Source organism: Acipenser ruthenus, chromosome 3, assembly GCF_902713425.1.
Source record: "Acipenser ruthenus chromosome 3, fAciRut3.2 maternal haplotype, whole genome shotgun sequence".
In the NCBI taxonomy this organism is placed as follows: domain Eukaryota; kingdom Metazoa; phylum Chordata; class Actinopteri; order Acipenseriformes; family Acipenseridae; genus Acipenser; species Acipenser ruthenus.
In genome coordinates, this window is record NC_081191.1 from 79,787,325 (window position 1) to 79,815,177 (window position 27,853).

General features: G+C 39.0%; 1 protein-coding gene across 1 annotated transcript; it reads left to right on the top strand.

Moving 5' to 3' along the window:
• The first annotated feature begins 643 nt into the window (after positions 1 to 643).
• LOC131731684 (transcription factor 21-like) lies at positions 644 to 23,925 on the top strand. Its single transcript, XM_059020936.1, has 2 exons — positions 644 to 1,096; positions 23,671 to 23,925. Exons 1-2 carry the CDS (start codon positions 644 to 646, stop codon positions 23,923 to 23,925), a joined length of 708 nt encoding a protein of 235 aa, XP_058876919.1.
• Positions 23,926 to 27,853: the final 3,928 nt, after the last annotated feature.

Below are 27,853 nucleotides of genomic sequence, written 5' to 3' on the forward strand. Positions count from 1 at the left end.
TTGAAACGTTTGAAACACAATTAATTCTATATACTTTACAATAGCTGCAGATTTGAAGGTTATAATTTATATCCAATATTAAATTGAGGTGTGCTGTGTTAACTGATGTAATCAGAAGAGGAACCAGGCAGAACTAGTTGTGAGACACATAACCAAAGTGCAACAGAAACACAGTCAAATAAACCCAGTGCTATATTTTGCGCGCATTTTAAATAACGCCAGTTCTTAAACAGTTAACCTTGATGGAATTCCTACTTGAATCTCTACTCTGGAACAAACCATTCTAAAATAAGAAACTTTTAAAAATGATATGCTTTTTTGTATTATTATTTTAAATCATAATATTGCAGCATTTAAAACTGTGACTATTATACGGGGGTGGGGCGGGGGTTGTTTCAATGACTACCGGTAGCATGTATTTTCCCTCACATAAAATCAAAATGGTTTGGTCGGTTGGATCAAAATAAATACTGTACTGCTGTTAAAAGTAGATATATGTAGTCATGAAAGCTAGGAAAGTAGCTTTCTTATATTCTAATAAAAAGCATTTGCCCTTCATGAAAGAAGTCACAATTGTTTTTTTTTTTTTAATCATTTCTGTCTTTTGTTTCTTTTCTTTTTTTACACAATTTGCCAGTGCAGTATGTCAACAGGCTCAGTTAGTGATACTGATGATATTCAAGAGATGGTTATACAGGGACTTGATTTTCAGTACCATGGCTCAAAGCAGGATGCTACGGACAACGACTTGTACAATTCTGCCGCAGAAGACGAGCTTTGCACAGAATCCAGCGGTAGCAGCAACTGTGCAACCAAGCGAAAGAGAGACAAATCAGGTGCAAGTAAGAGCCTAACCAAAACACACAAGGAATGCAAACAGTCTCAGAGGAATGCTGCCAATTCCCGTGAGAGAGCAAGGATGCGAGTTTTAAGTAAAGCTTTTTCCAGGTTAAAAACCAGCTTGCCCTGGGTACCACCCGACACCAAACTTTCCAAACTGGATACACTGAGACTGGCTTCAAACTACATCGCACACCTCAGGCAGATTCTGCAAGAAGATAGACACGAGAACTGCTTTGTGCATCCTGTAAACTTGGTAAGAACGTTATCTTTCCCTGTTAAAGATCATCAGAAGACCGTTGTTTTCAGTATTAAATTGTTCTACTGAAAATATGCTGAATGCACCCAACGTTCCTACTGCATTGTGTCAATTTCAAGTACTATTTGTTATGCAAAGCAAAATAATAAAATAAACATATAGCAGAATGTATCTCGAATTATTTAGAATATATGTTTAGATATTTCGAATTTGTTTTAATTATGAGATATATTCTGGAAAAAATGCAACACATATATTATGTTAAGAATGTATCAGAAGTAACAACATCTATTTCAGAGACGTTTTGATACACACTGTAGGCTAGTGTACTTATTAAGAACATCATTACGGTTCACGTGCGCTTACAAGCTCGTACTCTGAGAACAGTGTTGAAACATAATACAGATCATATGTTGTCATATGTACATTTAAATGAATTGCTTTTACTCCGTTCTTGCTAAGAATATATTTCTTTTGAATATTATATTTCATATTAAATGTACATTTATGTGTGGTTTCTTTCATACGCTTTCAGTGTTCATTTATGTGCGTTTTTGTAAGTGCAAATGCTACTTATGAAAGCCACCTGTTTTAGGCAGTCACACATGGTCAAACCTCTTGGTGATCAATTAATTCAAGTTTCATTGCATGTAAAGTACTGGGTAGGTTTGCTACCTGTTGCTGACTCTATTCTGTGTGTGTGTGTGTGTCTATATATATATATATATATATATATATATATATATATATATATATATATATATATATATAATTTTTAATTTTTTTACAGACATGGCCATTTGTGGTTTCAGGAAGACCAGATTCAGAAAATAAAGACATTTCTGCTTCATCCAGACTCCCTGGAGCTACAGCATAGAGGACTATGCAAGACTTTTTTTTTATATAAATATTATTTTCAAATGTATATTTTTCTATGAATTTGTATTATGCTTAGTATATGCAAAACTGTGGTGCAGACAGTTGACCAAGCACTTAAACATGAATTGCTTCTAAGACATGCAAGTTAGGTTTATGCACTGTGGAACTTCATTATTTAACAATAAATCAGAAGATTAAGATCAAGGATTGCCTTCTTCTTCAAAGAACCAATAAAACTGGCAACAATTTAAATTAAAAAAAGTTCAAAGTTTTGATAATGTGGAATGTAACTATGGACTAATATAGGCATGATGAATATATATACTGTATGTATATATATATATATATATATATATATATATATATATATATATATATATATATATATATATATATATATTTTAAAAGCAGTATTAAATGTTTGAATTTAAAAAGTACATTATGTATCCATTTGTATATGTATTCCTGTGTCAATTACTGCAATGTTTTTTTTTTATAATACTTATTTTATAATACTTATTATGGTTGAGTTTTAGAAGGCCATTGAGAGAGTTGTTTTTTTTTTGTTTTTTTACAAATATGTGAAACCTATCAGCACTTTATGAAGCCTTAAACTAAGATCATAACAGGGGTTTGGACATGGGACAAATGCAGATGTGTTATAAAATAGTTTGAAATGAACAACATTCATGCTGTAGCTTTAGACTTTTATAGTGTACTGTATAATAGAATACTAAACCAAAGACATAGGCTGCGTTTACATACACAAGTCAAGATAATTTTCCTCACGACGTGTTTGCCGTACTTTTCAGGAAATGCGTTGCTATGCAGTTCTGATTTAGGAAACAAAATCATCCATACCAATGCAGATTACTCAATTCAGTCATTTGGGGGGGGGGGGGTTATTTAAATGTCTCTGTCTGTTTACCAAGTAGGAAAAGAACGACTCTGAATATCGTGAGGAGAGCTGCATGCGTTGCCATGAAGATAAAAACATTTCACAAGAGAAATGAATTCACGTGTTGTCGCGCACATTCTGAATTACGCCGCGCATTAGCTACTTGTTTGTCTGGTTACCTTTCCAACACACACACGCACACACAATTTTATAAAATATAATTTCTACTAAGTACAAGTTTTACTACTTAAAAATTTATATTTGTGTGTGTGTGTGTGTTTGTGGAACATCTAAAAGTTACATTTCATTAACACTAGAACTGCCTTTTACATACATGTTTTTATTTTTTGTTATATATACAAGCCTGTTGTCATCTCTACTGGACCTGGCAGCCATCAGTTCTTTCATTTTGTACAAGAAATGCACCGGGGGAAATATCAGTTGGAGAGATTGCATCTTGAAGCTAGCCACAGTGCTTCAGCAGAAACATTTCAATCAGAAAACTGCAAAGCTGCAGGCTGCAGCAGCTCAACCTGGATTCTGTTCTGCGAGTTATGTTACTTTTGTTTTAGATTAAAAATTACTTTCGTTTTTACAGTTTTGTATTTACATAAACCTGTTTACACACTACTTTCTTTTAAAATGTTTATTTTATTATAGTTTTTCATTTTTTGAAGTAGTGGTAAGTTAGAAAATAAACCTTTATGTTTAATTGTTCATTTTAATACAGTGTTTCGGCTGTGCAGATGTTTGATATGATGTGCTTGAATAAAACTTTTGAGTTGTATCCAATAGTTTGTCTTTCATTTCAATATTGATGATGTTTAAAATGTTCCGTGATAATGACTGCCGTCGGTGGTTGTAGGTATGAGTCTAACCGCGGTGGTTCTAGTGTTAAAGTAGTCCATAAATGTACATTTTGTGTGTGTGTGTGTGTTTTGTACGATCTTTCTGGAGATTACGTGAGATTAAGTCAGAAAAACGGGATCTTGACTGCTGAAATCTCATGAGCCACTTGCACGATTCCTGCTCTGGTTTACATGGGTTTCTACAGCTATTTTTATCGTGAGAAAGTGATTGACCCTGCCCTTAAAGTCACGCTGCCAAAAGGATGTCCTTTTGCTGTTTCACGATGTATTCGCGTGACAATGTCACACAGTCATGACTGTAGAGTCAATATTCATGTGCATGTAAACCAAGCCATAGTTTACACAAAAAACAGTAGTTCTCTTTGCAGCTCTAAAATAAACCGTGTATGTTTGTGTTCTGAAGTAAACATGGACATGTTCAAATTAAAATAACAAAATCTAACACTGCATTCCTTCCAACAATTCCGTTTAAGAAAGCTGTAATAATTAGAAGTTGCTACACTGGGAATAGTTTCTTTTTCATCACGTTAACTGGACAACAGGTGCTGCTGCTAAGTGCCTCAAGTTCCCAGATGCAAAGATACTCTCTAGGGAAAGATGAGACATTCTTATTTGCTTGCTCATTCTGTGAGCTGGTATCATTTGTTCAATTATGTGGTTAATTCACAGTTAGGCCATGTTGGCAGTATTATACTTTAATGTGTAAGAGCGGTTTTCAATACTTTGGTTTTATGACCTGTTAAGCTGGTGAAATAACAAGGGTGCATCAGACAAACTAACAATAATTAACATTAACAACTGAATAAATATTTAATAAGTTAATTTTTAGTATGATTTCATTAAGGTTAAATGCTGGAGCTTTTTAAAATTTTTTTTTTTTATAGCATACAGTAGATATTATACTTTCTTGTAAACACTTCTCTTTTGTATTGTATTATTATTTTAGACTTGTACCACACATATGAGTTGTAAGATTTAAAAATAAATTAAGCATCTTCTCGTGTGTCTCTAATATGCATGGTTTATACCCAACTGCAAAGGAAAAAGAGAACAAAAACATCAGTAACATTTGTTTGGTGTGTGTGTTTAAATTGTTACTCAACTAGACAACAGAACATTTTAAAATAAATAATTATTTTACATGGGAACTATGTTACAGTCATGTTGCACTGTTATCAGTAGTCAATTCAGTTTGCAAGATTACAGGTGGGTATCAAGTTCATGTCAGTAACCTTTGAACATCTAAATCACAGTTTTGCTGTTATGTTTATTGTCATAGATAAAAGCATATGTTTGAACAGCACCTTGTCTGATTTCTTTTCTTCCATGCCTGTTAATCTTTCTTTTCCACATAAGAGAGATTTATGTTTAAATTAATACAAATTCAACTGCATCTTTTCATTCATGAGAATGAACCATAATTTCATTATTTGACTCTTGTAACCATAGTGTATTGTTTGGGGGGCAGGAGCAGGGGCAATCAATGAACCCCCCTATTTAAGCCCTGGGTCGAACACTGATTCTGTCGTGCTTTTTGCGTTTGCGTATTGTCAGCGCTACAGACTCCACTTGTCATTTTCATTTCTGCCGTCTGTGCTTCCCTACGTGTCACCAGGCTTTCGCTTACAGTACTTTGGTTGTGAGAAATTTATAGGAGCGGTCCGCCCTAGTTTGTTGGTGGGCTCTGCCATACCTCTCTCAGATTCACGGTGCCCGCTTATTTCTCCGCCATGCTCTGTGTTTCGTTGTGCTCTGTCTTGTTTGTACAATCCCGAGCCTGCTGCATCGGCCCTGCTGACCCATTCAGGCTCCAGAATTAGTAGCAACTAGGGCTGTATCCAAAGGTTTGAAGGTTCGTTTGCTAGTCAGGGATTTGAAGATTGTTTTAAACCTCTGAAGGTTCGTCAGGCAGGTTCACGCACTGTATTATTATTATTTTTTCTTGTTAACAGAAACTGTTTGACAACGTGTGAATACTATAAATCACTCATTAAATGTCACTCACATACAAAATTCGATCTTTTGATTTGTATAATACATATTAAGTAAACAAAAGTTGTTATTAAAATCCGCTACCAAATCGCATAGGTAGCAACTCTACATGGCGCCGCTGCCGTGTATGGAGCAGGGTATAGTATCCAAAGCAGTGGGCTTGTACCTCTAGTGGCTGTATTGCTTCAGTAAAATATGAATTGAATACCTAGTGTACAAGACAGTGTAAGAGAAGTGCTATGGTAGAATATGTTTGAAACATACAAAATATACGCTATCACTAATAATTTTAATTTTGAAAGCTGAGCACCGTTCGTCCCTCCCCACTCCAGCTTGTGTTATCCAGGGACAAACCTTTAATTTCTTAATTTGCCATCTCGACAGCAAAGCGTTGTAGTGCAAGGTGTAAGCTGCATTGAAAGAAATGTCTCGAAACCCCTCTGCTGTTTGGGATTTTTTTGTTAAATGCCCAGACGACCAAAAAATAAAAATTGAATGCAAACTGTGCAAGCAACTCGTATCATGGAGGCATAATCAATATCTGGGGTCACTTGACAAGCGTAAGTTCATATTATTAATATTACTATTATTAATATCGTTAGTAGTAGTAAAATGTAACTAATATCCTGCTTGGAACAGTGACTGTTAAATAAAGCTTTGTTAGCAGAAGTTGGTGCTGGTGCAATGCAAGCTTACTGTATATATCGCAAGCAGGGTCAATTCTGTTTAAATAAACAATGTGTATTTTTATTTTTATTTAAATTATAAAACCATGATTACTGTATAACGTATTTTTAAACTACATGTGAATGTTTTATTCCATTTATATGTATTCCCTGTAAAATAATAGGATTTTCAATCAAATATAAACAAGTAGCTATGGTTCGAACCTTCGAAGGTCAAAATGTACCCTACGTTGCAGCCCTAGTAGCAACACATGCAATCTTACTAAACTATTTCATTGCTGCCACACCCCTTACACACATGAGTGCATTCGTTCTGTCTACATTGATATGGTAGCATGGATTCACAACATCTTCTCATTCTGAATTTTGAAATTGTAGAAAAGTCTACTCTGCTGTCTGTCCATGCTTTGTTACCCTGCACATTGAATCATGGGATAGTATGGTTGAACCATGGGATTGATATTCTTTCTCTCCTTCAGCAGTAGCCGTAAACTCCCAAATGAAGCTGTAAGCTACAAGCTCGCTGTCGCAAATCAAGCTCAACGTTGCAAGTCAAGCAGTTGCCAGTTTCTGCCGCTAGGTGTCTCCCCTCTCCCAAGAGTGAAATTCTTCAGTCATGAGCCAGGTTCTTACATATTGTGGTGAACAGAGTTATTTTAAAATGCTATATATATATATATATATATATATATATATATATATATATATATATATATATATAATATTTATATACACCACCCACTCGATATATCACGGGTGTCGGGGTCAAATACAAATCCTCTATATATATCGAGGGCCGCGATATAGTGAGAGACCCATAGAAAACAAATAGGCTAATAACAAATACTGTACAACCACTCCCTCGTTTTATCGGGGGCGTCACGGTCCAATATAAATTCTCCACGTAACCCGCTTGTTCTCATTTTTCGTATAAAAAGCAGCACACCGTTTTATTCGTACTGTGGAGGGGAATTGCTTCTCATCAACTCAAGTCTCCAATTAATTTCATGAGTTTTCCTCTCCTTTCTTAAATGTCCAAACCCGCTGCATTGAAAGAAACCATTCCCAACATAGGAGGCTTGTTGCTAGGGAGCTGACGTCACTGCCCTGTGACTTTTCCTTGTGCATTGCTTAAAAAAACGCTTCAGCAAGTAGACATTTAATTTGCTTTGTGTTATTGTGCAATGCATGTCTATATGATAATAGTACGATATTAATGCTTTGTTTTTAATTGTTTTGTATATTTTTGTTTGTGATGTGCAGTACGAAATAAAGCGAACAATAATTCTAAGTGAAATTGTCTATGTATAGTGCAGCTAAGGCATGTGCAGTTAGACTGTAAAAGTTGGGAGCCAACTCCAGGACCACGATATATCCGAATCCGCAGTATAGGGAGGGGCGATATAACGAGGGGTAGATGTATATATCCATATATACAGTGTATATATATATATATATATATATATATATATATATATATATACAGTACTGTGCAAAAGTTTTAGGCAGGTGTGAAAAAATGTTGTAAAGTAAGAATGCTTTCAAAAATAGACATGTTAATAGATTATATTTATCTAATTTATTTAACTAAATGAAAAGTGAGTGAACAGAAGAAAAATCTAAATCAAATCCATATTTGGTGTGACCACCCTTTGCCTTCAAAACAGCATCAATTCTTCTAGGTACACTTGCACACAGTTTTTGAAGGAACTCGGCACGTAGGTTGGTCCAAACATCTTGGAGAACTAACCATAGTTCTTCTGTGGATTTAGGCAGTCTCAGTTGCTTCTCTCTCGTCATGTAATCCCAGACAGACTCGATGATGTTGAGATCAGGGCTCTGTGGGGGCCATACCATCACTTCCAGGACTCCTTGTTCTTCTTTACGCTGAAGATAGTTAATGGCTGTATAAAATAAACAACACTGGTAATGAGCTATATATGTATTTTATGCTCAAATATATGGGAAAACCATATTCTTTTAATCTAATACAATTGCTCAGAGAAAAAGTTTTTAATAACATTTTTTCTAAAAAAGATAGGTGTCAGAATTATTGGCACCCCTAAAGATTTTTATAAATAAAATCAAACAAAATTAATTCTGCATTAACATTCTACTTCTTTATTATTATTATTATTATTATTATTATTATTATTATTATTATTATTATTTTTATTATTATTATTATTATTATTATTATTTATTTCTTAGCAGATATAATTAAATACAAAATACTACAGATTAAATAACACTTGTGACAGATTACATTACTCTGAAGTACAGGATTAAATGCAGTAAAATAGGGAGCAGATAAGAGAAAGTAAAGTGCTTTAAGGAAGAGTGGTAAAGTGTCCAGAGGGAAAAGAGGAGTTCTACAGGTGCTGTCTGAAGAGATGAGTCTTGAGGAGGCACCGGAAGGTGGTCAGGTACTGGGCAGTCCTGACATCTGTAGGAAGGTCATTCCACCACTGGGTGGAAGAAGGAGCGGGCTCTGGAGGCAGGGGAGTGTAGAGGAGGTAGAGCCAGTCTTCTAGTGCAGGAGGAGTGGAGAGGTCGAGTGGGCGTGTAGGGAGAGATGAGGGTCTGGAGGTAGCTGGGTGCAGTCTGGTCAAGGCATCTGTAGGCGAGTACAAGAGTCTTGAACTGGATGCGAGCGGTGATCAGGAGCCAGTGGAGTGAGCAGAGCAGTGGAGTCGCGTGGGAGAAGCGAGGCAGAGAGAACACCAGGCGAGCAGCGGAGTTCTGGATGAGCTGGAACGGACGGGTGGTGGACGCAGGGAGGCCAGCCAGGAGGGAGTTGCAGTAGTCTAGGCGGGAGAGTACCAGGGTCTGGATCAGGAGCTGGGTGGCGTAGTTGGTGAGGAAGTGTCGGACTCTTCGTATGTTGCTCAGGAAGAATCGGCAAGTGCGTGCCAGAGTGGAGATGTGCTGGGAATAAGAGAGGCAGGGGTCCAGGGTGACTCCGAGGTTCGTAGCTGAGGAGGAGGGAGAGAGTGTGGTAGATTCCAGAGGAATGGAGATAGAGAGATCAGAGGAGGGGGAGGAGGAGGAGGAGGGAAAGAAGTGCAGGTGCAGCAGCCAAAGTAAACGTTAACCAGTACCTTATCAGATAACAGTCACTCTCTGAAATCTGTTCGGCCAAACAGAATATTGCTAGCATGCCTGGAGTGGGGGTCATCTCTCCACTAGGACCACCAGAGGTTTCCTCCCACAAGGGGGGAGGGGGTTGGGGGTTCCTCTCCACTGAGCGGTGAGATTAGTTAATTATATAATTAAAAAAATTACAAATTCCTCTAGTATTAATTGTCACTAATTAACCTATGTTTGTTTACTAACACTTCTTTTTTGCATTGGTGGCACAGATGCAGGGAGTTTGAGGGTCCTCATTTGGGGGCAAGTGATGTTCACTTCCCAACCTTAGATCCCAGCTGATCTCGCCTCAACCTCCGAGAAAACAGAGGTGGATTCACTGAAAAAGAGGTGAGATTTTTGCAAATAAAACTTTTTTGTGTGGTGAAAATACAGACGGAGTGCTTATTAGAGTTTCATAGAGCGTGAAGATTAAACAGTCAGGTTTTATGAAGATCTGAAATATAAAAGGCAATTATTAGTCGATGTGCTGGACACTGTGGTACAGGGATCACCGGTAAGATGCCATATTTTGGATCCAGGCACTGGTGGATGTCCCAACGCAGTATTATTGAGCATACCTGTGAGACGCTGCAGCGGATACTGATCCATCTCAATGATCAGAGTTCTTGGAGCCTGTGGTGCTCTTCAGGTTGATTGAGGCTTTCTGCACTGACATGTACATGAAGAAAACTGTTTGTTACTATGTGGCTTAGCAGTTCCTGTGGGGGCTGAACAGTGGCAAAACACATGGACTTGATAGAGTCAGGGTAGAACGCTATATAAAAGTATACAAGTGTGTTTAAACAGTGTAAGACAGGCTGAGATGCCTCCAAACTGCCAATTAGCTGTGACTGCTCCCTCTGGCTAACTGCTCAAAACAGGGGATCAATGATAAACAATGAGCAAACCTCAGGGTTCTCCTCTGGAATTCTGTACATGCGGGCGGCAGAACATTATAGCCGGAACAGAAAAATAAACTTGCCTTACCTTAAATATATAATACGACAAAGAATTTGAATAATGTGTTGTCTTTCGTTGACTATATCTGGTTGCACTTTTTTATGTACTTTTTCTTTTTCATTACTGTTTTTATTATGGTAAATTACTGTGCTTATTTAGGCACTCTACGATTTGACTGGGGAAAGATAATGTAGGGTTTTCACTTCCTTTTTAGCTTAATTATTGAGCTTATTGCTTCATTTAAATTGTTTTCTTTATGTTAAGTTTTCAGGGCATTTTGTTAATGCACATCTATTTTTGTTTTTCCCCCAATATCACAAGCACCTGGGTACATATTGTTACAATATCACAACAAAAGGAATATACTTTTTTTGTTGCATATGTATAGCTATTATGTACTATATATCACCTTACAGTACAATAATACGACAAAAAATGGACTGAATGATAATACCCGAAAATAATCTTAATATTTTTAAGTAGCCGGCGCAAATACAGTATTAGGCGTTGGATTGTGCCGATCACCGGCATATTTTGACCCCCTGCATTCATTGTCACTATTTTTTAAGCAGTCATTTTTAACGTTTTAGCCTCTCAAAATGCTTAACACAGAAAACCTTTCCCTTCAATTCTCTGATTGGTTAAATGTTGTGTCAAGACGTAACACAGCTGTCATGTGGTTCCAAGATTTTTTTCATCCAGCAACATGCAAGTGTTTAGTCTGCTAGAAGCGCAATCAATCCGTATTGTTAAAGGCACAGCAGCATCTGCAAGACGGGCTGATCGGGTTTTTACAGCCGGGCGACGCAGCCACTTTACCAAGTGGCCCGTCCGGCTGAAAAGGCCTGGGGAGAACCCTGAACCTATTATGTACCTGAACTCTGTCAGAACTGATATCTGGTGGCTGTAAATGGCGACTAGGCTAGGGCTAATGTCAAGTCGTGGGTGTCTATTTGAAACTACTTTATCATTACCACAACATGATTTTGAATTTGATTATATGTACAAATATTTGTTAAGAGCCTTCATTTATTTTATTTTTATGTTGCTGTTGCTGTTATGCCCCCTTTTGATGTAATATTGACCATGTATGTTGCTAGTTTAATGACTTTGAAACATACATTTTAAAAATAAATCTAGTAACTACAATGATGGAGTTTATTTGTGAAAAGAGTGAAATAAAATGCATTTATGTCAGGAGTGACTATAATTAGTTGGGGTTCTGCACATTATTTTTTGGTTTGTTTTACTTTTGTATTTAGTATATTAGTATTTTGGTTTTTCACATTTGTCACGTTCCACATTTTATTTTTGTTTATTACCCAAAAGGAGGCACATTTGTTGCTTATTTTGTATTATTGTTAAGTGTGTGTTACTATTTGTAATAGAGCACAGGTGACTAGAGGGAATAGTCCCATTCCTGAATCCCAAATGCAGCCAGGTGTTTTCCATTTGCACCAGTTAACTATCATTGATGGTCCCCTATAAAATTAACTGAAATCACAGGAAAGGGAGTGTGTGGTTCCAGGTGGAATTGAACGGAGGACACAGGAAGTTGGCCATTTTGACAGACAGACCAGGATGGTAACAACAAGGATAATTTAGAACTCGGAAATGAATACAGAAAGATAAAGACCCGGCAGCCCGATGGAAGGACCGGTCAGAAACTGATAGCAAAGCTGAGTATTCATTCTTAAAGTATGCTGAAGCACTGCTCTACTTGATCAAAGGAAGACTGTTAAGATTATTACGCCAAGGACTGTGTGGCATTTGACAATTGTAATGTTAGCCTATATGTGTAGTTCACAAGGCATGAGCTGGGCTCCTCCCATCCTTTTGATCTCATATCATCAATCAAATCTACTACCTATTTAAACCATGTCACACCCTATACTTCTGTCTTGTGTTTTTTCATTTCTGGTTGTGAAACTAAGCGATAGCAAGACCCCCAGCAATCTCTTTCAGAGTAAACAATTAAAGAAAAAAATAAATATGGAGTACTTACCACACTCCTCTTCCTCAGATTTAGAGGTTTTTGAAGATCACTTCATGTCTGTATCAGAGCACTCTCCGACAGCTTCAACCCAGGGGCAGATCAGCCCACCACTCTTTCCTCTATCAGGCGTCCCAACAACATCTGAACAAGTGTCTCCCGAGCAGGATACCCTCCGTTCAAGGAATTAATCCTCACCGATCCAAGCAGCTCCAAACTCAGGATACCTCTCCTGAGCATCTGTACTTTAAGGACTGGACTTTCAACAAGCTCATAAAGACCCTTCTCAAAAACTGCAACGAAATCCCAGCAGGGAGCAATCAAGAATCCCTTTTTTTCATTCATTTTTTATTGCGAATCCATCTCAGCAGAACCTATTTTTCCACCCAAGAAAACTCCCCAGCCACACTCAGCTGTTCAGCGGCCTAGGTCAGACAGCAGGCAGTCTCAGAGCAAGCTACCCCTGCTGTAAGCACGTCATCACACCATGAAGCCGTTCCAGCCAGCGAAACTGAACAGGAACATTCTTGCATTTTCAATGAAATAAAAGCATTCATGCAACCATTCACGGATACCTTATCCTCAGTCAATACCAAACTCAGAAATTTGGATAAACGGGAGTCCAACATCGAGCGAGAGAAGCAAGGTTCTGCCACTTCAGTATTTTCCTCCATTCCTGGCATAAACACAGTGGCTGCAATAGCTACCATCACTTCTGGTTATATAATTATCAGATGAGTCAATTGAGAACAGATTCTCATTTTCAATAACAATCTGGCCAAGAGGCTCACACCATAGCAGCAAAAAAAACACAACACAATACAATTCATTTATATTGTAAGACAGCAGGGAGGGGGTTAAATCCTCCCTGCAGAAAACATGAAAACATGTGCGTAGGCACATTTGTTTTGTTTAGTTGTTTATTGTTTGATTAGATTGGTTAATTGTTTTATTATTAATTATCCCCTGCACCTGGTAGTTATTGTTAAATTAGAACCAGGTGCAGGGTATTTAAAGAATGCATTTAGTGTAGCCGAGGCTGCTGAGTAGAAGGAGGCAGAAGAGGTGCTCTGCTTCCGAACAGTTGAGAAAAAAAAGTGTGTGCGGTGTAAACCTGTGTGGTTTTGTTCAAGTGTTTTGGTGTTGCAGGAAAACGGCCTAGCTGTCCTGTGTTAGTTAGGTTCCTGTGTGTCTAGTTAGTGCTCGTACAGAGCTAGGTGTTTATTTTGTTTATTGTATTTGTTTATTAAAAATAGCGCAACCGCGCTTGAAAATCCATAATCTGTGTCCTGGGTCTGGTTTTAAAAAGGGGGCAACGAACGACCGTGAGTGCCGGCCGGTTTACAATATATATATATATATATATATATATATATATATATATATATATATATATACATTTAAAACAGTACAAATCAGTATTAGCAGGCACAGAGCACAGATATCAGTCAGAAGGGATTTAACCCTGTGGCTAAAGGCATCCACAGTAAGAAAACTGTTTAACTTTAATCTAAGTTGTAACACATTCCAATCATTAGCTGCAGCAAACTGAAATGAGCTACGACCACAGACTGTAGGTAGGACTAGTTTAATAAATTCATCTGATCTTGAAAATTGTAACAAATTATGCAAATAAATAGGGGTTATAACAAGCAGAGATCTGTAAATTAATAAATACCAATGGGTCAGACACCTCATATGTCAAGAGGGCCATTTAATCAAAGAATAAAGATGGCAGTGGTGAGTATGATAAGCAGCACCAGTCACAAGTCTTATCACTCAATGGTATAAGACATCAAGCCTCCTAAGAGCAATTCTGGAGGCTCTTTTATAAATTACATCACCATAATCAAGAATGGGGAGAACCACGTCTGAACTAGAATGTACTTCTTAGAATGAGTAAAACAAGATTTGTTGCGATATAAAAAAACAAGTATAGACTTAACTAACTTGTAGATTGTAAATATGTGTGTTAAAAGTTAATGTACTACCCAGCAATATACCAAGATATTTATAAGTTGTGATTTGCTCCAGTTCAGTCTTATTAAGACTACTGAGAACATGGAAGTGCCTACTGAATATAAAATGGTGTCATCTGCATAAAGATGGATAAAAGAGCTGCCTATTACCTGAGACACATTATTTATATAAATGGAAAAAAAGAGTACAACCTAAAATAGAGCCCTGTGGGACTCCCTTTGTAACTGGAAGAGATTGAGAGACAAATCTGTCTGATTTTACACACTGAACCCGATTAGAAAAATAATTCTGAAACCAACCTCAGTCCCCATAGTAGAGCCTCCGGTCTACAACCTTGCATTTGCAACAGCATATGGTTCTGTCGCCTCAACCACTGCTCGTCGTCACTCAATATCCCTGCAGATCCGGCAAAGCATAATCGAAGGTAAGGATATTAATCTGGTTTCTCTATTAATAGCTACATCTCAATTTCTGAACCATAGTGGTGGATTGCAGAGATTTATCATTCACGCTGAAATCTAGAGACCCCAGATTACTGAAAAATCTAACCCTGGGGGAATTCGTCCTTGCCTTCGCTATCTACAGAGATGTGCTATGTTCAACATACCCAAACCGCAGACAAGAACTGGATTCTTACAAATTCTATATAGTGGAGCTATCTGTCAGATATGGAGGAACCATGTTTTTTGATTACCACAAATCATTTTCAGCAAAAGCAGCAGCTATTTTAGCAACAGACAACCACATCATCGACTGGGCACAACCTGATTTAGACCTATTCAACAGGATTTTCTGTAGTCTCAGAGCCAACACGTGCAGGGTCTGCGGTTCCACTGGATCTTAAAAGTTTATTTTCAGAGATTGGCGTCCCACTTTCAGAAGAAAAACAATCATCTCCCTTCATTCACTGGAATTTCTAGGAATCATACTGGAAACAGAAAAGTTCTAAGCCAGTCTCCCCATATCTAAACTCGATAAGATTTGTTCCCTTATCCAGAACTTTCAGATCAATAAATGATCAGAAAACACGCACTGCTCCCGTTGCTGGGTCATTTTAATTTTGCAATTCGCATTATCCCTCAAGGTCGGACATTTATATCTCGATTACTCATGCTTTCATCAACAGCAAAAAACTTGGACTCCTACATCAATATTTCATCAGAAGCCAGGAAAGACATTAAAATGTGGTCTGCTCTCACACAGCAATGGAACGGCCTGTCCATGCTCCATGAGGATTTCATTTCAGCACCGCATGATCTGGCTTTATTTACGAATGCTTCATTCAGGGGATTCAGAGGTCTTTTAAACAATCAATGGTTTTCTAGTGCATGGCCACTAGAAATCGAAAACCTATCACTGCATCTAAAAGCTGTTCTCGAAATTTACTCAATAGTCGCGGCAGCACATATTTGGTCAAAGAAATCAATACTTTTCTTTTGTGATAACAAATCTACAGTTCATATTATCAATAAAGGCCATTCCAGTTCACCTCTTATCATGCAATTTCTGCAGCGATTAATATGGATTTCAGTATCAAATAATTTTCTAATCCAAGCGAGCCATCTACCGGGCATTTATAATAATGCAGCTGACACACTTTCTCGTTTACAGATTTCCAGATTTCACAGTCTGGTCCCTACAGCTCTGTGACACCCCAGTTGAACCAGCTAATTTCAGCTGAACCCAATTATCAGCGAACTTATCAATACAGCACAAGCATACATGGCTGAAGCACTTCCCCCTTCCTCCAGATCTTCCTTTTCCACCGCCTGGACCACCTATTTGACTTTCCACTCTCAAAGCAGGATTAATCCGACCCTATTCAACAAGGACTGGATTATGGCTTTTATAGTACACATAAAGGACTCTTTACATCTTGCACCAGCTATAATCAACCACATCAGCAGCATGAGCAAAGATTAATCAGCATCTAATTAAAAATATAGGGCACTGGACTTCATCAGCAGTTGAATCATACATACATTCTTCCTCTGTCTGAGATATCTTCTGCATGTCAGTCTATTGCTAGTATGTCCGGAGTGGGGACCCTTCCGCCTGGGCCACCAAAGGTTTTCCCCCTAAAAAAGAAAGGTTTTTTTCCTTTCTACTGATTAGAGGGTCTTCACATAGTCAGTAGGGAGCCAGTTCCCAACCTTCTTTGTTATGTTAAATGTTTTCTTTCATGTTCTTTTTTAAATGTATACATTGGCTTTTCTCTTATTTGTCTGCACATAGGTCTTTAGTGGGGAGCCAGGGGTCCATTCTTTGGGGGCTTAGTGATCTCACTTTCTCCAAACCTTGGTTAAGCTCCACTTCCTTTACCTCCACAGGAGGATTCTCCATGAGTCAAAGGGGACCCACGGCCAAACCCATCCTTTTAGCACCTCATGATCTATCACTACCCTCGCTATCTGAGGGGCTAAGCTTATTCTTGCTAAACCTCGCTGTAGGAGCTCTCCCTTCGTAACACGAGGTTTTCTTCTCATTTCAGGTTTTCTGGGGGTGCGTCTCTGTCCCAGCTTTGGAAGTCTATAATTCACCGCATTGAGGGCAGCTCTCCGAGCCAGAGTTCCCCCTTTTCTTCCTTCCTTTCAGGTTCTCAAGCCTCTATTTATGTGCAGGGGATCTCCCCTGTGTGTCTGGTCCCCCAAGTGGTGGGGACCCCCCTTCTATGTTTTATGCGCAAGGGATATCCCCTGTGTGCCCATGTTTTATGTGTAGGGGATTTCCCCTGTGTGTCCACGTTTTATGTGCAGGGGATCTCCCCTGTGTGTCTGGTCCCCCAAACGGCGGGGACCCCCCTTCTGTATATTCGGCCTTAGCAAACGGCAGGCGCCCTCTGGCACCGAGGTTCTTGGTGGATGAGGAGGGAGAGAGGGTGGTAGATTCAAGAGGAACAGAGATAGAGAGATCAGCTGTGGGGGAGGAAGAGGGCGGAAGAAAAGGAGATCTGACTTGGAGAGGTTGAGTTTGAGATGATGCGAGTGCATCCAGGAGGAGATGGCCGAGAAACAGTAGAGATACGGGATATATATATATATATATATATATATATATATATATATATATATATATATATATAATATATATATATATATATATATATATATATATATATATATATACACATTATATATATATCTCATTCTATAATTTATGTTCCACAATATTAGATTTGTTTGCATTCCAACAATATATGTTTTATATACTAAATATTATAGAAGGATGTATAAATAAGACTAAAATGAGTATTGTTTGTTACAAAGCAAACCATTTTTTGTATGATACATTCACATGAAAACATATTTACCCATAATATCGCAATGTTTATCAGTTATAGGAAATGTGTTCTATACCAGAGAAATTAACACAAAATAAAATGTTTACTACACTTTAAACCTTTCATTTCTTAAGTTTAAATACATACACTTTCTTTCTATTGCAAACAATTTTATCCAGCAATTCTCAGGGGACCCATTTTTACTTTGGCCTCCTCCGTCATGATGAATATGTTTTTTAAACACCTAAATTAATATCTATTGTCTTTCATTTACAAGAAGAGGGAATAATAATTTAAAGTCAAATAGACTGCAGTTCAAATTTGGTGCACCAGGGGGCAGCCAACCCTTTCAAATGAGTCGTTCCAAAAACACTTGTCTAGTTTTTTAAGAGAATAAACACAAATGTTGGAATTGAGGTGGTTGATGTTTCAACCATTAAGGATCTATACTATACAACTACATTACCAATGTTCATTCTTTGATTATTGATTCTGCTCTGAAAGAATAAATCCAACACTGTATGGTGAGTATCTCTGGATACCAAATGGATTCTCTAGTATTCAGAATACCATTAAATGCCTGGAAACCAAGAATTGGAACACATATTCTAAATACTTGTGTTTAGAACTGCAGTATTCTGAATGAGTAATGAACTGACAATCGCTATACAAAAACTGAGATTCTGGGTAAAACGAGTTTCTTATTCTCTTGCGCTAAGCTAGCATAGGATAAGGAAACAGTGTAATTCATTGCAGGGTGATCTTCATTGGTGTTCAAACTCATTTGTTAACTGTTTCGTTATTACTGACTATCTTAGGATTTAATGAGTGTTAATGAGTGGCTCCAGCCACTGCTGGGTTATCCAAGATTGGTGTTTTGAGGCTCAGTTGCCCATTCTATCAGTGTGCCCAACACTTGCTGTTGTTTTTCAACATCTTTGACTAGAAGCTGATTTTTTCATCCATTATAATGTAAAATAGTGTAACATAAGTAGTAAAAAGAGATCCAGAACAACATGTAAGGTTAGCAACATAATCCTGGTTCCATCTTCACTTATTGCTTCACAGGTCTGCTATGAAATACCCAAGCTTGTCAGGTTCCCAGCATTATCAAAAGAACAAACTCATGAGGCCCAGTAACACAGTTATTGCTAGCTAAGGCAGTCCCCTTATAAAAGTTTACCATGGTACTTTTGCGTGGTAAGTTTGCAGTTTTCGAATGCTTTATTTCCATGGTTGTACAGTGCTATGCATTTACCATAGTTTACCATGTTTTGAAATATTTTGAACATACTTTTCTGGGCTTCACACACTTTGCTATGATTTCACTATAGCAAACTTTTATAACTTTCAGTTCCCCATAACTGTGTGCAGGTTAATTAATTTTTCTTCAAAACAAGTTTGTAACTTTGAAGTTGGAGGAAAAATGGTTTGTGAAGATTTTTATATTGATTTATTTGGATTAAAAAGCAGTACTATGTTCATATGGAGGTCATGGAGGACCAAACTCCAATGGCTTCAACATTTGAACCTTTATGTCCATGTTTTTCTTTTACACTCAAATAAAAATAAATTTAAAAATTCTGGTTATGAGAATTTCCCTTCTAAATATTTTTTTCAACAAATAGAAAAACACCAGGTTTTTGTTATTCTCAGCTATGTTTTCTTCAGGTCCTGAGACCCTTAGATAATTATAAAAAGGTTATAAAAATGCTTGAGTACTAATTCAATTGTCCACTGAAGTGGGTTTAGACATATGCACCTGCATCAGCAACAAAAACAAAACATTATACAGAGCATTGCAAAAACGTTGTTTTGTTTTTCTCCGTGCTCATGGTTTCGATTAAACAAGAGAAGTAAAGCGACATTCCAAATTATTGGTAATTTCACGCACTGAAATGCTGCTGTCTTTTTTTTTATTTCTTTGTTATATTCATACAGTGCAATTAGTTAAAGCAAAGGCTATGTTACATGGTGCCAGAGGCATGCACAGCAGCCTGGAAAATTGTAATTGAGTTGTTGATTAGATTTTGTATTAGAAAGTAATTAGGGTTTTCCATAATAAACTGGGGATGTAAATACTTTAACATTTGGAATGCTATTTAGAGTTCAGTTCCAGTCAAGCAATTTTACATGTTTGAGTGAGAAAGTAGATTTTACTCATATTGACAGTTGAAGTCACGAATATGAATGCGTAGGAATTTTAGTAACTCCTAGCAAAAAAGAGACTGATAGGAATAAACATATTTTAATTAAACTTCACAAGTTGACAGCAGGGCAATTTTAAAATCATACTGTTCAGTATTTATTTATTTATTTAAAACATACTTTTCTAACAAGTAGAGGCAAGTAAATTAGCAAGAATAAAATGAAAGTTATTTCCGCTGAGCAGAGTCCTGTCGTCTTTTGTAAAATGTAATGTTTGATCATTTGCACAAGGTCAATGTGAATATCACTGTGTTTGGAGCTGTCAAGTTTTAAAGACTTCCTGACTAACTGCAGATATGACACGGCTCTCATTCATGAAGATGATACAGTTACTGGCCTAAAGGTGCTCCAGTTCTTGGGAGAGTGTAGCCTCTTTGTTACTTTTCTGATGTGATGAGAAGGTCAGGATAAAGACTGTAGATTGACATGACAACATACAGTCAGGCAGACTGCCCAAGGCTCCTTCTTTCATTACATTTGGCATTTAACAACTTGTAAACTAGCTGATGTTTGTCCACAGTGCCGTTTTCATAGTGTTTTGATTAAGCTGTAATGGTTTCAGCTCAGTAACAGAATTTTCCTCATCAGACACCAGATCCAGCAGCAGTATCTACGAAAAGCAGTTCGGACTTGTGCGGCTTTATATACTGTAGTAATAGAGGATATCTGCTGTAGATGTCAATCATCATTACTGTACAAATTATAATTAATGAAAACAGGCTAGGAAATACAATTTCTGTTATCCATGTTTCATCTGCTGCAATTTGTCATAGGGGTGGTCAACTGGACTTTGTTTCTTCAGGGTTGCCAAGTATTTAGTAAATGTATAGCTTGGTGGTTTTGGGGGGGCATGGCTCAAACATTATTTATCAGGAATTAGTTTAATGGAGTATTTAGGATTAGAGAGGGTGTTATAGGCATTAGGAAGCCAGAAACATGAACTTTCTTTGACTCGCTCAAACCGTCTTGACAAAGTCAGCTGCAACACTTATGAGGCTTGCTTATTTTGCAGCATTTTATTACCCCTTTTGGGTGTGTAAAGGAATTGTTTTATGTTGAAAATGCTGATATGGCTGTGGATCACAAATGGATGACATGCGCCCTGTATTTGATGAATCAAAGGGGTGGATGGTAGATAAAAGTGGACTGGCGGCAAGCACCCTAATACAGCATGACTTATTGACCTATATTATTTCCCCAGTCAAATTTTCTGGTGGGACTGTAAAGGCTGATATTGACGCGAATACCCCAGAAATGCTGTATCAGTTCTAACATAACTCTGACATGGTCGATTTGTACAGGAGTAAAAAGACACAGGATGTTTGAGTTTTAAATTTTACAAAGGTCCAGATGTCCTGTAAAAAAATCAGAGGACCTCTGATAAAATTATCTGGTTCACACAGCACTAAAATTCACAGATGTTGGTAAAAATTCAGAAACCACCTGTTTATGTCATGATTTTTAGTCCTGTGCGAATTGGGCTTAAGATAAACTTTAGTTTCCCAATGCATTAGACTATTTGACGGCACAGACTAACGTTAAATTGTGATCCATAACGTGTGCTACGTAAATTAAAAAGCTATATCTTTTTAAAGTGCTTAGCTTATTCCAGTTAGTATCTGCCCCACAACCTATCCATTTTATCTCCTGTTGCGTTCTTCTGTAGAATAGTTGTTAAGCAAAACAAATAAAATTTGCAATATCAAAAGGGCCATTAATGCTTTTACCAAAACATTCATTTTCAACCAGTACATTTATTTTACAGTATGGTTAAAATTATGACATTATTGAAGTTATCCAACAGTAATTTAAAAATCCTGTGTACCGTGGGAAACCGAATGTAAAATCTGTGCATGGTCCGTACAATTTTTCAAAACAGAAAGCAGGTTATATAGGAACACACAGAGCGATTGCACCACCGCGCATTCTCATCCAAAGCAGCTGCCACTCTTTCTGCCAGATCTCTTTACCGGTATATTTAGTGGTATCCGAGCTAATGTCTGCAGCGTGTGCACCTCTACCCCTCACTTCAACTACCTATACCCCAAGGCAGCAGCCGGTTCCTTTAAACCCAGGTTTCGCTCCGTACCATTTCTTTTAGACTCAAGACAGCCCCCCCCACTGCTTCCATCCACGCTTCAGCTCCACCCGCCAGATCCCAAGTTCAAGACATCTATGGCCGTCCCAGCAATTTCTTTCAGCAAAGTTGCTTCTGGTTCCCACCCCCATCAACGTTCCCGCTCTTGCTAATGCGCTTCAAGCTCATCCTGATAAGCTCTTCATATCTTATCTAATCAATGGTCTTTCAAATGGTTTCCACACAGGCATTTCTCAAGTTCCTCCCGTATCTCTCGTTTGTCAAAACCTTCGCTCTGCCATTTCAGAGCCACAAGTTGTCAGTTCCCTTATCCAGGCCGAGGTCGACAAAGGCTTTATGGTCGGCCCATTTGCAGCAACCCCCTTCACTACTTACCACTTAATCCCCTAGGCATAGCCACCCAAAAATACTCCGGCAAGAAGCGCCTCATCATGGACCTCTCCGCTCCCCGGGCTGGTAATACTAGTAATACTAGCAGCATTTACTCCCTCATATCAAGCGACGAATTCTCGCTGAACTATATAAAGATGTCCAATGCTATTAAATTAATCAAAATCGAAGGTTGCGGGCGCCTGGCTCGCCAAACCTGACATCTCCAATGCATTCAAAGTTATGCCTATGCACCCTTCCCTCCGTCACCCTTTCGGAGTCTGCTGGGCAGACAAGTTCTATTTCGCCACTCAGCTCATCTTCAGCTGCCGCAGTAGCCTGAAAATATTCGACTCTCTGTCAGAAGCCCTCTGCTAGATTTTGCTCAATACCTACTGTGTTGCTTTCCTCCTACATTTGATGGACACTTTCCTGCTTATTTCCCTCCCCCCTCAGATCCCCCAGCCCAAAACCCTCTTTTCCTCAGCGTCCCACTCTCGGAAGAAAAAACTATCGGCCCAGTCAACTCTCTGGAATTCCTTGGTATCACTCTCAACACTGTGAAATTGGAAGCTAGCCTGCCTCCTGCTAAACTCCAACGCATCCTGTTCCTCATTAATAGCTTTCAGATTTCCTCTTCTATCAAGAAACGCGACCCACTGTCTCTCCTCATCATTTTAATTTTGCCATATGCATCATCCCTCAAGGAAGAACATTTATTTCACGTCTCCTAGCGCTTTCATCTACTGCAAAAAACCTAAACTCCCACGTTAAGATTTCGTCCAATGCCAGGAAGGACATAAAGATGTGGGTTAATCTCCTCACTCACTGGTACGGTCTCTCTTTATTTTATGACAATTTCATTTCAGCCCTGCACGATCTCGCCCTCTTCACTGACGCCTCAGCCATCAGATTCGGAGGGTTTCTGGAATCAGAATTGTTTTCCAGCACCTGGCCCAAGAAAAATCCACCGCTGTTCTGGAAATATATCCAAACATTGCAGCCGTTCTCCTCTGGGGTCACCAGTGGTCAAGGAAATCAATCATTTTCTTCAGTGATAACAAAACCACAATACATATCATTAACAAAGGACGTTCTTCATCCCCTCTTATCATGCGCCTGCTCTGTCGTGTCATATGGTCTTCTGTCTCTCTTAACTTCCTAATCCAAGCCCGCCACCTTCCTGGTACCTACAATAATGCTGCTGATGCTCTTTCTCGCCTGCAGGTATCCAAGTTCTGCCAGCTGGTCCCGACTGCTTCCCCAACCCCCCTCCCGACTCCCCAGTTCCACCAGACTGAATCCTATTCTCAGAAATCTCCTTCAGTCTGCCCAACATTACATGTCTACAGCCCTCGCCCCTTCTTCAAGAGTTTCCTACTCCACAGCCTGGTCAGCATTCTCAACTTTCTGCACCCAGCATCAGAGTCACCCCATTCCCTTCAACACAAACTGGATTCTGGCGTTTATAGTCCACGCTAGAGACTCTCTGCATCTCGACCCAGCATCTATTAAATCCTACATTTTCCGGAATACAATACTACTACCGTATGATGTCCGTGCCCTCTCCCTCCATTCTATCCATACCAGCGGTTCGTCTGACCCTCTGCGGGATTCTTTAGAGCCCTCCCCCTGTTTCACCCTCCCATGTGCCCATATCAACGGACATTCTCTATTCACTTGGGAAAGGCTGCTTCTCCCCCGATATACTCATGGAGACCATCTGTCTGTCAGCCTTCTTCGGCTTACTCAGAAGCTCCAAGTTCACCGTTTCCTCTGCTTCCAGTTTCCCAGCGAAAGGCAACCGCCTCTGTAACATTTCTGCCATTTCAGACTCCCATTTCATCATTTGGCTGTGCACCTCCAAGATCGATCAGTTTCGGCGTGGTCAATTCATTCAGCTGTCTATGACTGAACCACCCATCTGCCCTTTTTCCTCAATGTCAAGGTTTCTCCCTCTCAGATGGACTCATCCCGCTCCATCATCACTCGCCACTGGTTCTCAACCCACCTCCTCACCACCCTCGTCTCCAGAGCAGGTCTCTCTCCTCGGCTTTACACCCCTCATTCATTCCTCACAGCCACCTCTGCTGCAAGAGTCAATGTCAACCTGAGCCTGATAAAGAACACGGCACTGGTCCTCTTCTGCAGTGGATTCCTACATCCAGTCATCTTCCTCTGACATAGTAGAAGCCCATTAAAAAATTGCTAGCATGCCCAGAGTGGGGGCTGCCTGTCCGCCAGGACTACCAGAGATTTTCCCCTAAAAGGGTTTTTTATCTCCCCACCGAGCGGCGGGCACACACATAATCACACCTATTAATAATTCCTAACCACCTCTGTTTGTCCTGTCTGTCCTTCTAGTCATTTGTATACGTTATGCGTCGGCATGTGCTCTTCGTCATTGTCTCACGGTGAAGGTGTTTCGCAGAGAGCCGGGGATCCATCCTTTGGGGGGCGAGTGAATCTCACTTTCCTGACCTCAGGTCCAGGCAACCGCCTACCTTCCGTCTACTACGGGGGTTTTCATCACCGTGAGTCAAAGCGGACCCCTGGCCACATTCTATCCTATCACAGCTCATGCGCTCATCTTACCTCACCTAGTGAGGCTCTGTTCTATCCATTCCTTTCTTCGGGACATGGCTGCTTTACACTTCCAGTGCTCAAGTCCCATACTACCCTGCATGCTTTCTCTTTACCTCAGGTCCCAGGCAGCGTGGAGTCTCGGCCAATCACAGGGTTTAAGGAGTGCCCCTTTACAGAAGCCTCAAACACTGGGTACCCTACTCCCGATTGGCGACTCCCTCTTACTTCCATTTCGTGTCCTGGCCCTCAGGACCAATTTCCTCTCCCGAGGGTTGGCTCTTCAATTATTAACCCTTGTATATGTTTTCGGTAGCTGGGCTTCACCCCTGGGATGCGATGGCTACGCCACCCTCAGTCACCAACCACATTTCTATCCTGATTTCCAGCCCGGGCCATCGGCCCGCTACTAAGTCTGGACTTCGCCCGCTCCTCTGTCCTAAGTCCGTTCCTTCAGCGGCACTCTGTCCTATTAACTGCTCTTTCTGCTTCCTCTGCCCTATCCTTACATACCCAGCTCACGCCTCGTGAAAATCCACCTTTCCCTCATGCTGTTTTTCTATAACAACCTCCTTAGAATCTTGCCCAGAGTTGTTATTGTCTTTCAATAACTTGTTTTATACTTCAGCTTTTCTTCCAGTACTTATCCCAACTGTTTTTTATTATTATTTTTTTATTTAGGTATGGCTAATTTTATGTTGCATGTTCATACCTTATTAATTATGATGAAAACTAAAAGTTGATTAAATGTTGTTCATGGTAGTGTAATTTGACTATGAAATGGACAAGTCGGGGGGGGGGGGGGGTCATACAAAACAAACAGTGAGATTAAAAAAAGATGTCTTTAAAAGCTGCTAGTGTCAGATGGTTATATCAAAATTATTTATTTATGGGTCATTCTTCAGAAATAGTCCCCACCTCCAAAGTAAAGTGTATTTAAATATTTTTTGTTGGATGCAATATACATTTATTTCTTTAGCTGTTTTCATTAACATTTAGCAAATATGCATAATTGTTTTTATGCAATATTATTACGTATTGTTAGGGTGCCACCACGCCACTTAGAATTGGGAGAGTAGTGAGGGATGGCTCCGGTTGGTTGGTCCGGGTGGAGAGGGTGGGAGCAGCGGGGGGGGGGGGGGGGGGGTGGAATATCAGAACCACCTGCGCAGGAGAGGGGGGGGAAGTAAAAGGTTTGAGGAATGCCTGGAGGAACCGAGCAATCAGAATTCTAGTGAGAGACAGCCAGTGAGATTGGGCCTGTGAGAGACTGAAGCCTGGGAGTGACGTGGGGTGAGAGCCTGAGGGAGAGCTCGAGAAAGTGAAAGTGGGGGTCAGTGGGTGAAGGAAGGAGTTAGGGTCTTTTTATTGTTTTTGGGGTGTGGTCTTGGCCCGAACAGGGGCCCTGTTATTTAGTTTAATAAATTGATATTAATTGCTCCTGGCAACGCTCTCCGTCTTCTGCTTTATTATCAAGGGCACGGGTCATTACAATATTTGCCTATTAATAATAATTAATATATACTATATATATTTTGCTCTATTTAACAATGCCAGGATATTTAGTCAGTAAGGGGGTAATGTAAGGTAAAATGGTCAATAAAGGCCTCAACCCCACCAAATCCAACAGGGTAGAAATGCACACAATAAAGTGGCCGGGCAATGCATAGCCTAATGCTTTACTGTGTTTACACTTTTTAAGGCCTCTACACACTTTCTCGAGCTCTCCCTTGGGATACGACAAGTGAATGTGTCGTATAACACACCGCACCACGACAACAACAACAAAAAAAACTTTTATTTTCTTTTCCGTGTGCCAAGAGGACTTTGCTGCCCTTCCTCTTACATATTTTTTTGTTTGGTTTGATTTTCGTGCTCCACGAATCTCATACAGCGCCTACTGCTCTCTGCACTCCTAACTCACCTCACCTCTGTGCTGTAAGTGTGGCCGCTGCACTGGCGGCACTCATTGCAATACTCGTTATTTGTGTGTGTTGAGTACTGTGCATTGCTCTTAAGTTTACGTAGGCCACAGTGCAAATTAATTTCCTGGCCACTAGGCAATTTGGATTTTGCAGCCATAACTGTTTGCACTGTGCCTATCCTTAGATCAGCCCCAATGTGTTTTAAAGTTTTATTATTTCCAATAGAACCTATTTTGGAATCTGTGTAGTGTCATTATAAATGGTTTATTTCTTTACCTATTTATTTAAAATCACTGTTAAAATCTTTAAGTGTCATTACCGTAACAAGTTGTCATTATCGTAACTCTAATGTCATTACCGTAACAATAGCAGCATTGGCAGGAGTGAAAGTTATATTAGCAAAGGGTCATATTTTAAAAAATAAAATAGTTTGGTATACTTTTAATCATTGCTAACAAATTTTTTTAATTAAAAATATCAGTACAAAACCTAATAAAAGTGCCAAAACTAAGTTTAACTTTAATTTTATTAATCAATAAATATGAAAATCTTTTTGAAGTTTGAAGATTATCTTTTGAAAAATGAAATAAATATTTTTACTAATGTGTATAATGTGTATAACTGTTATAATGCCTAATTGATTTTCTGTATATTTCTCTTTATACAACAGTTTTTAGTTCTGTTACAGTAATGACAGATTTATGTGCTAAAACATTTTTGACCAAAAATATTTAAAAATACAATAAAATTTCAGCTCGGCTGAGTTATGTTATATGCAGAAAAGATTTGTTCTTATTTAATTTTGGTTGTTTCACTAAAAAAAAATATCACATCAATTTCTCCATTTTTTCAGAACCCCAATTTGTCCTGTTTCTGTAGAATGACCCATATAGCGAAATGTC

Excerpts from the sequence above, each read along its gene's own strand:
- LOC131731684 (XM_059020936.1), top strand. The coding sequence starts at position 644 with ATGTCAACAGGCTCAGTTAGTGATACTGATGATATTCAAGAGATGGTT. Across the intron at positions 1,097-23,670 it reads TTGTGCATCCTGTAAACTTG|GTATCCAAGTTCTGCCAGCT; the intron begins GTAAGAACGTTA and ends TCTCGCCTGCAG.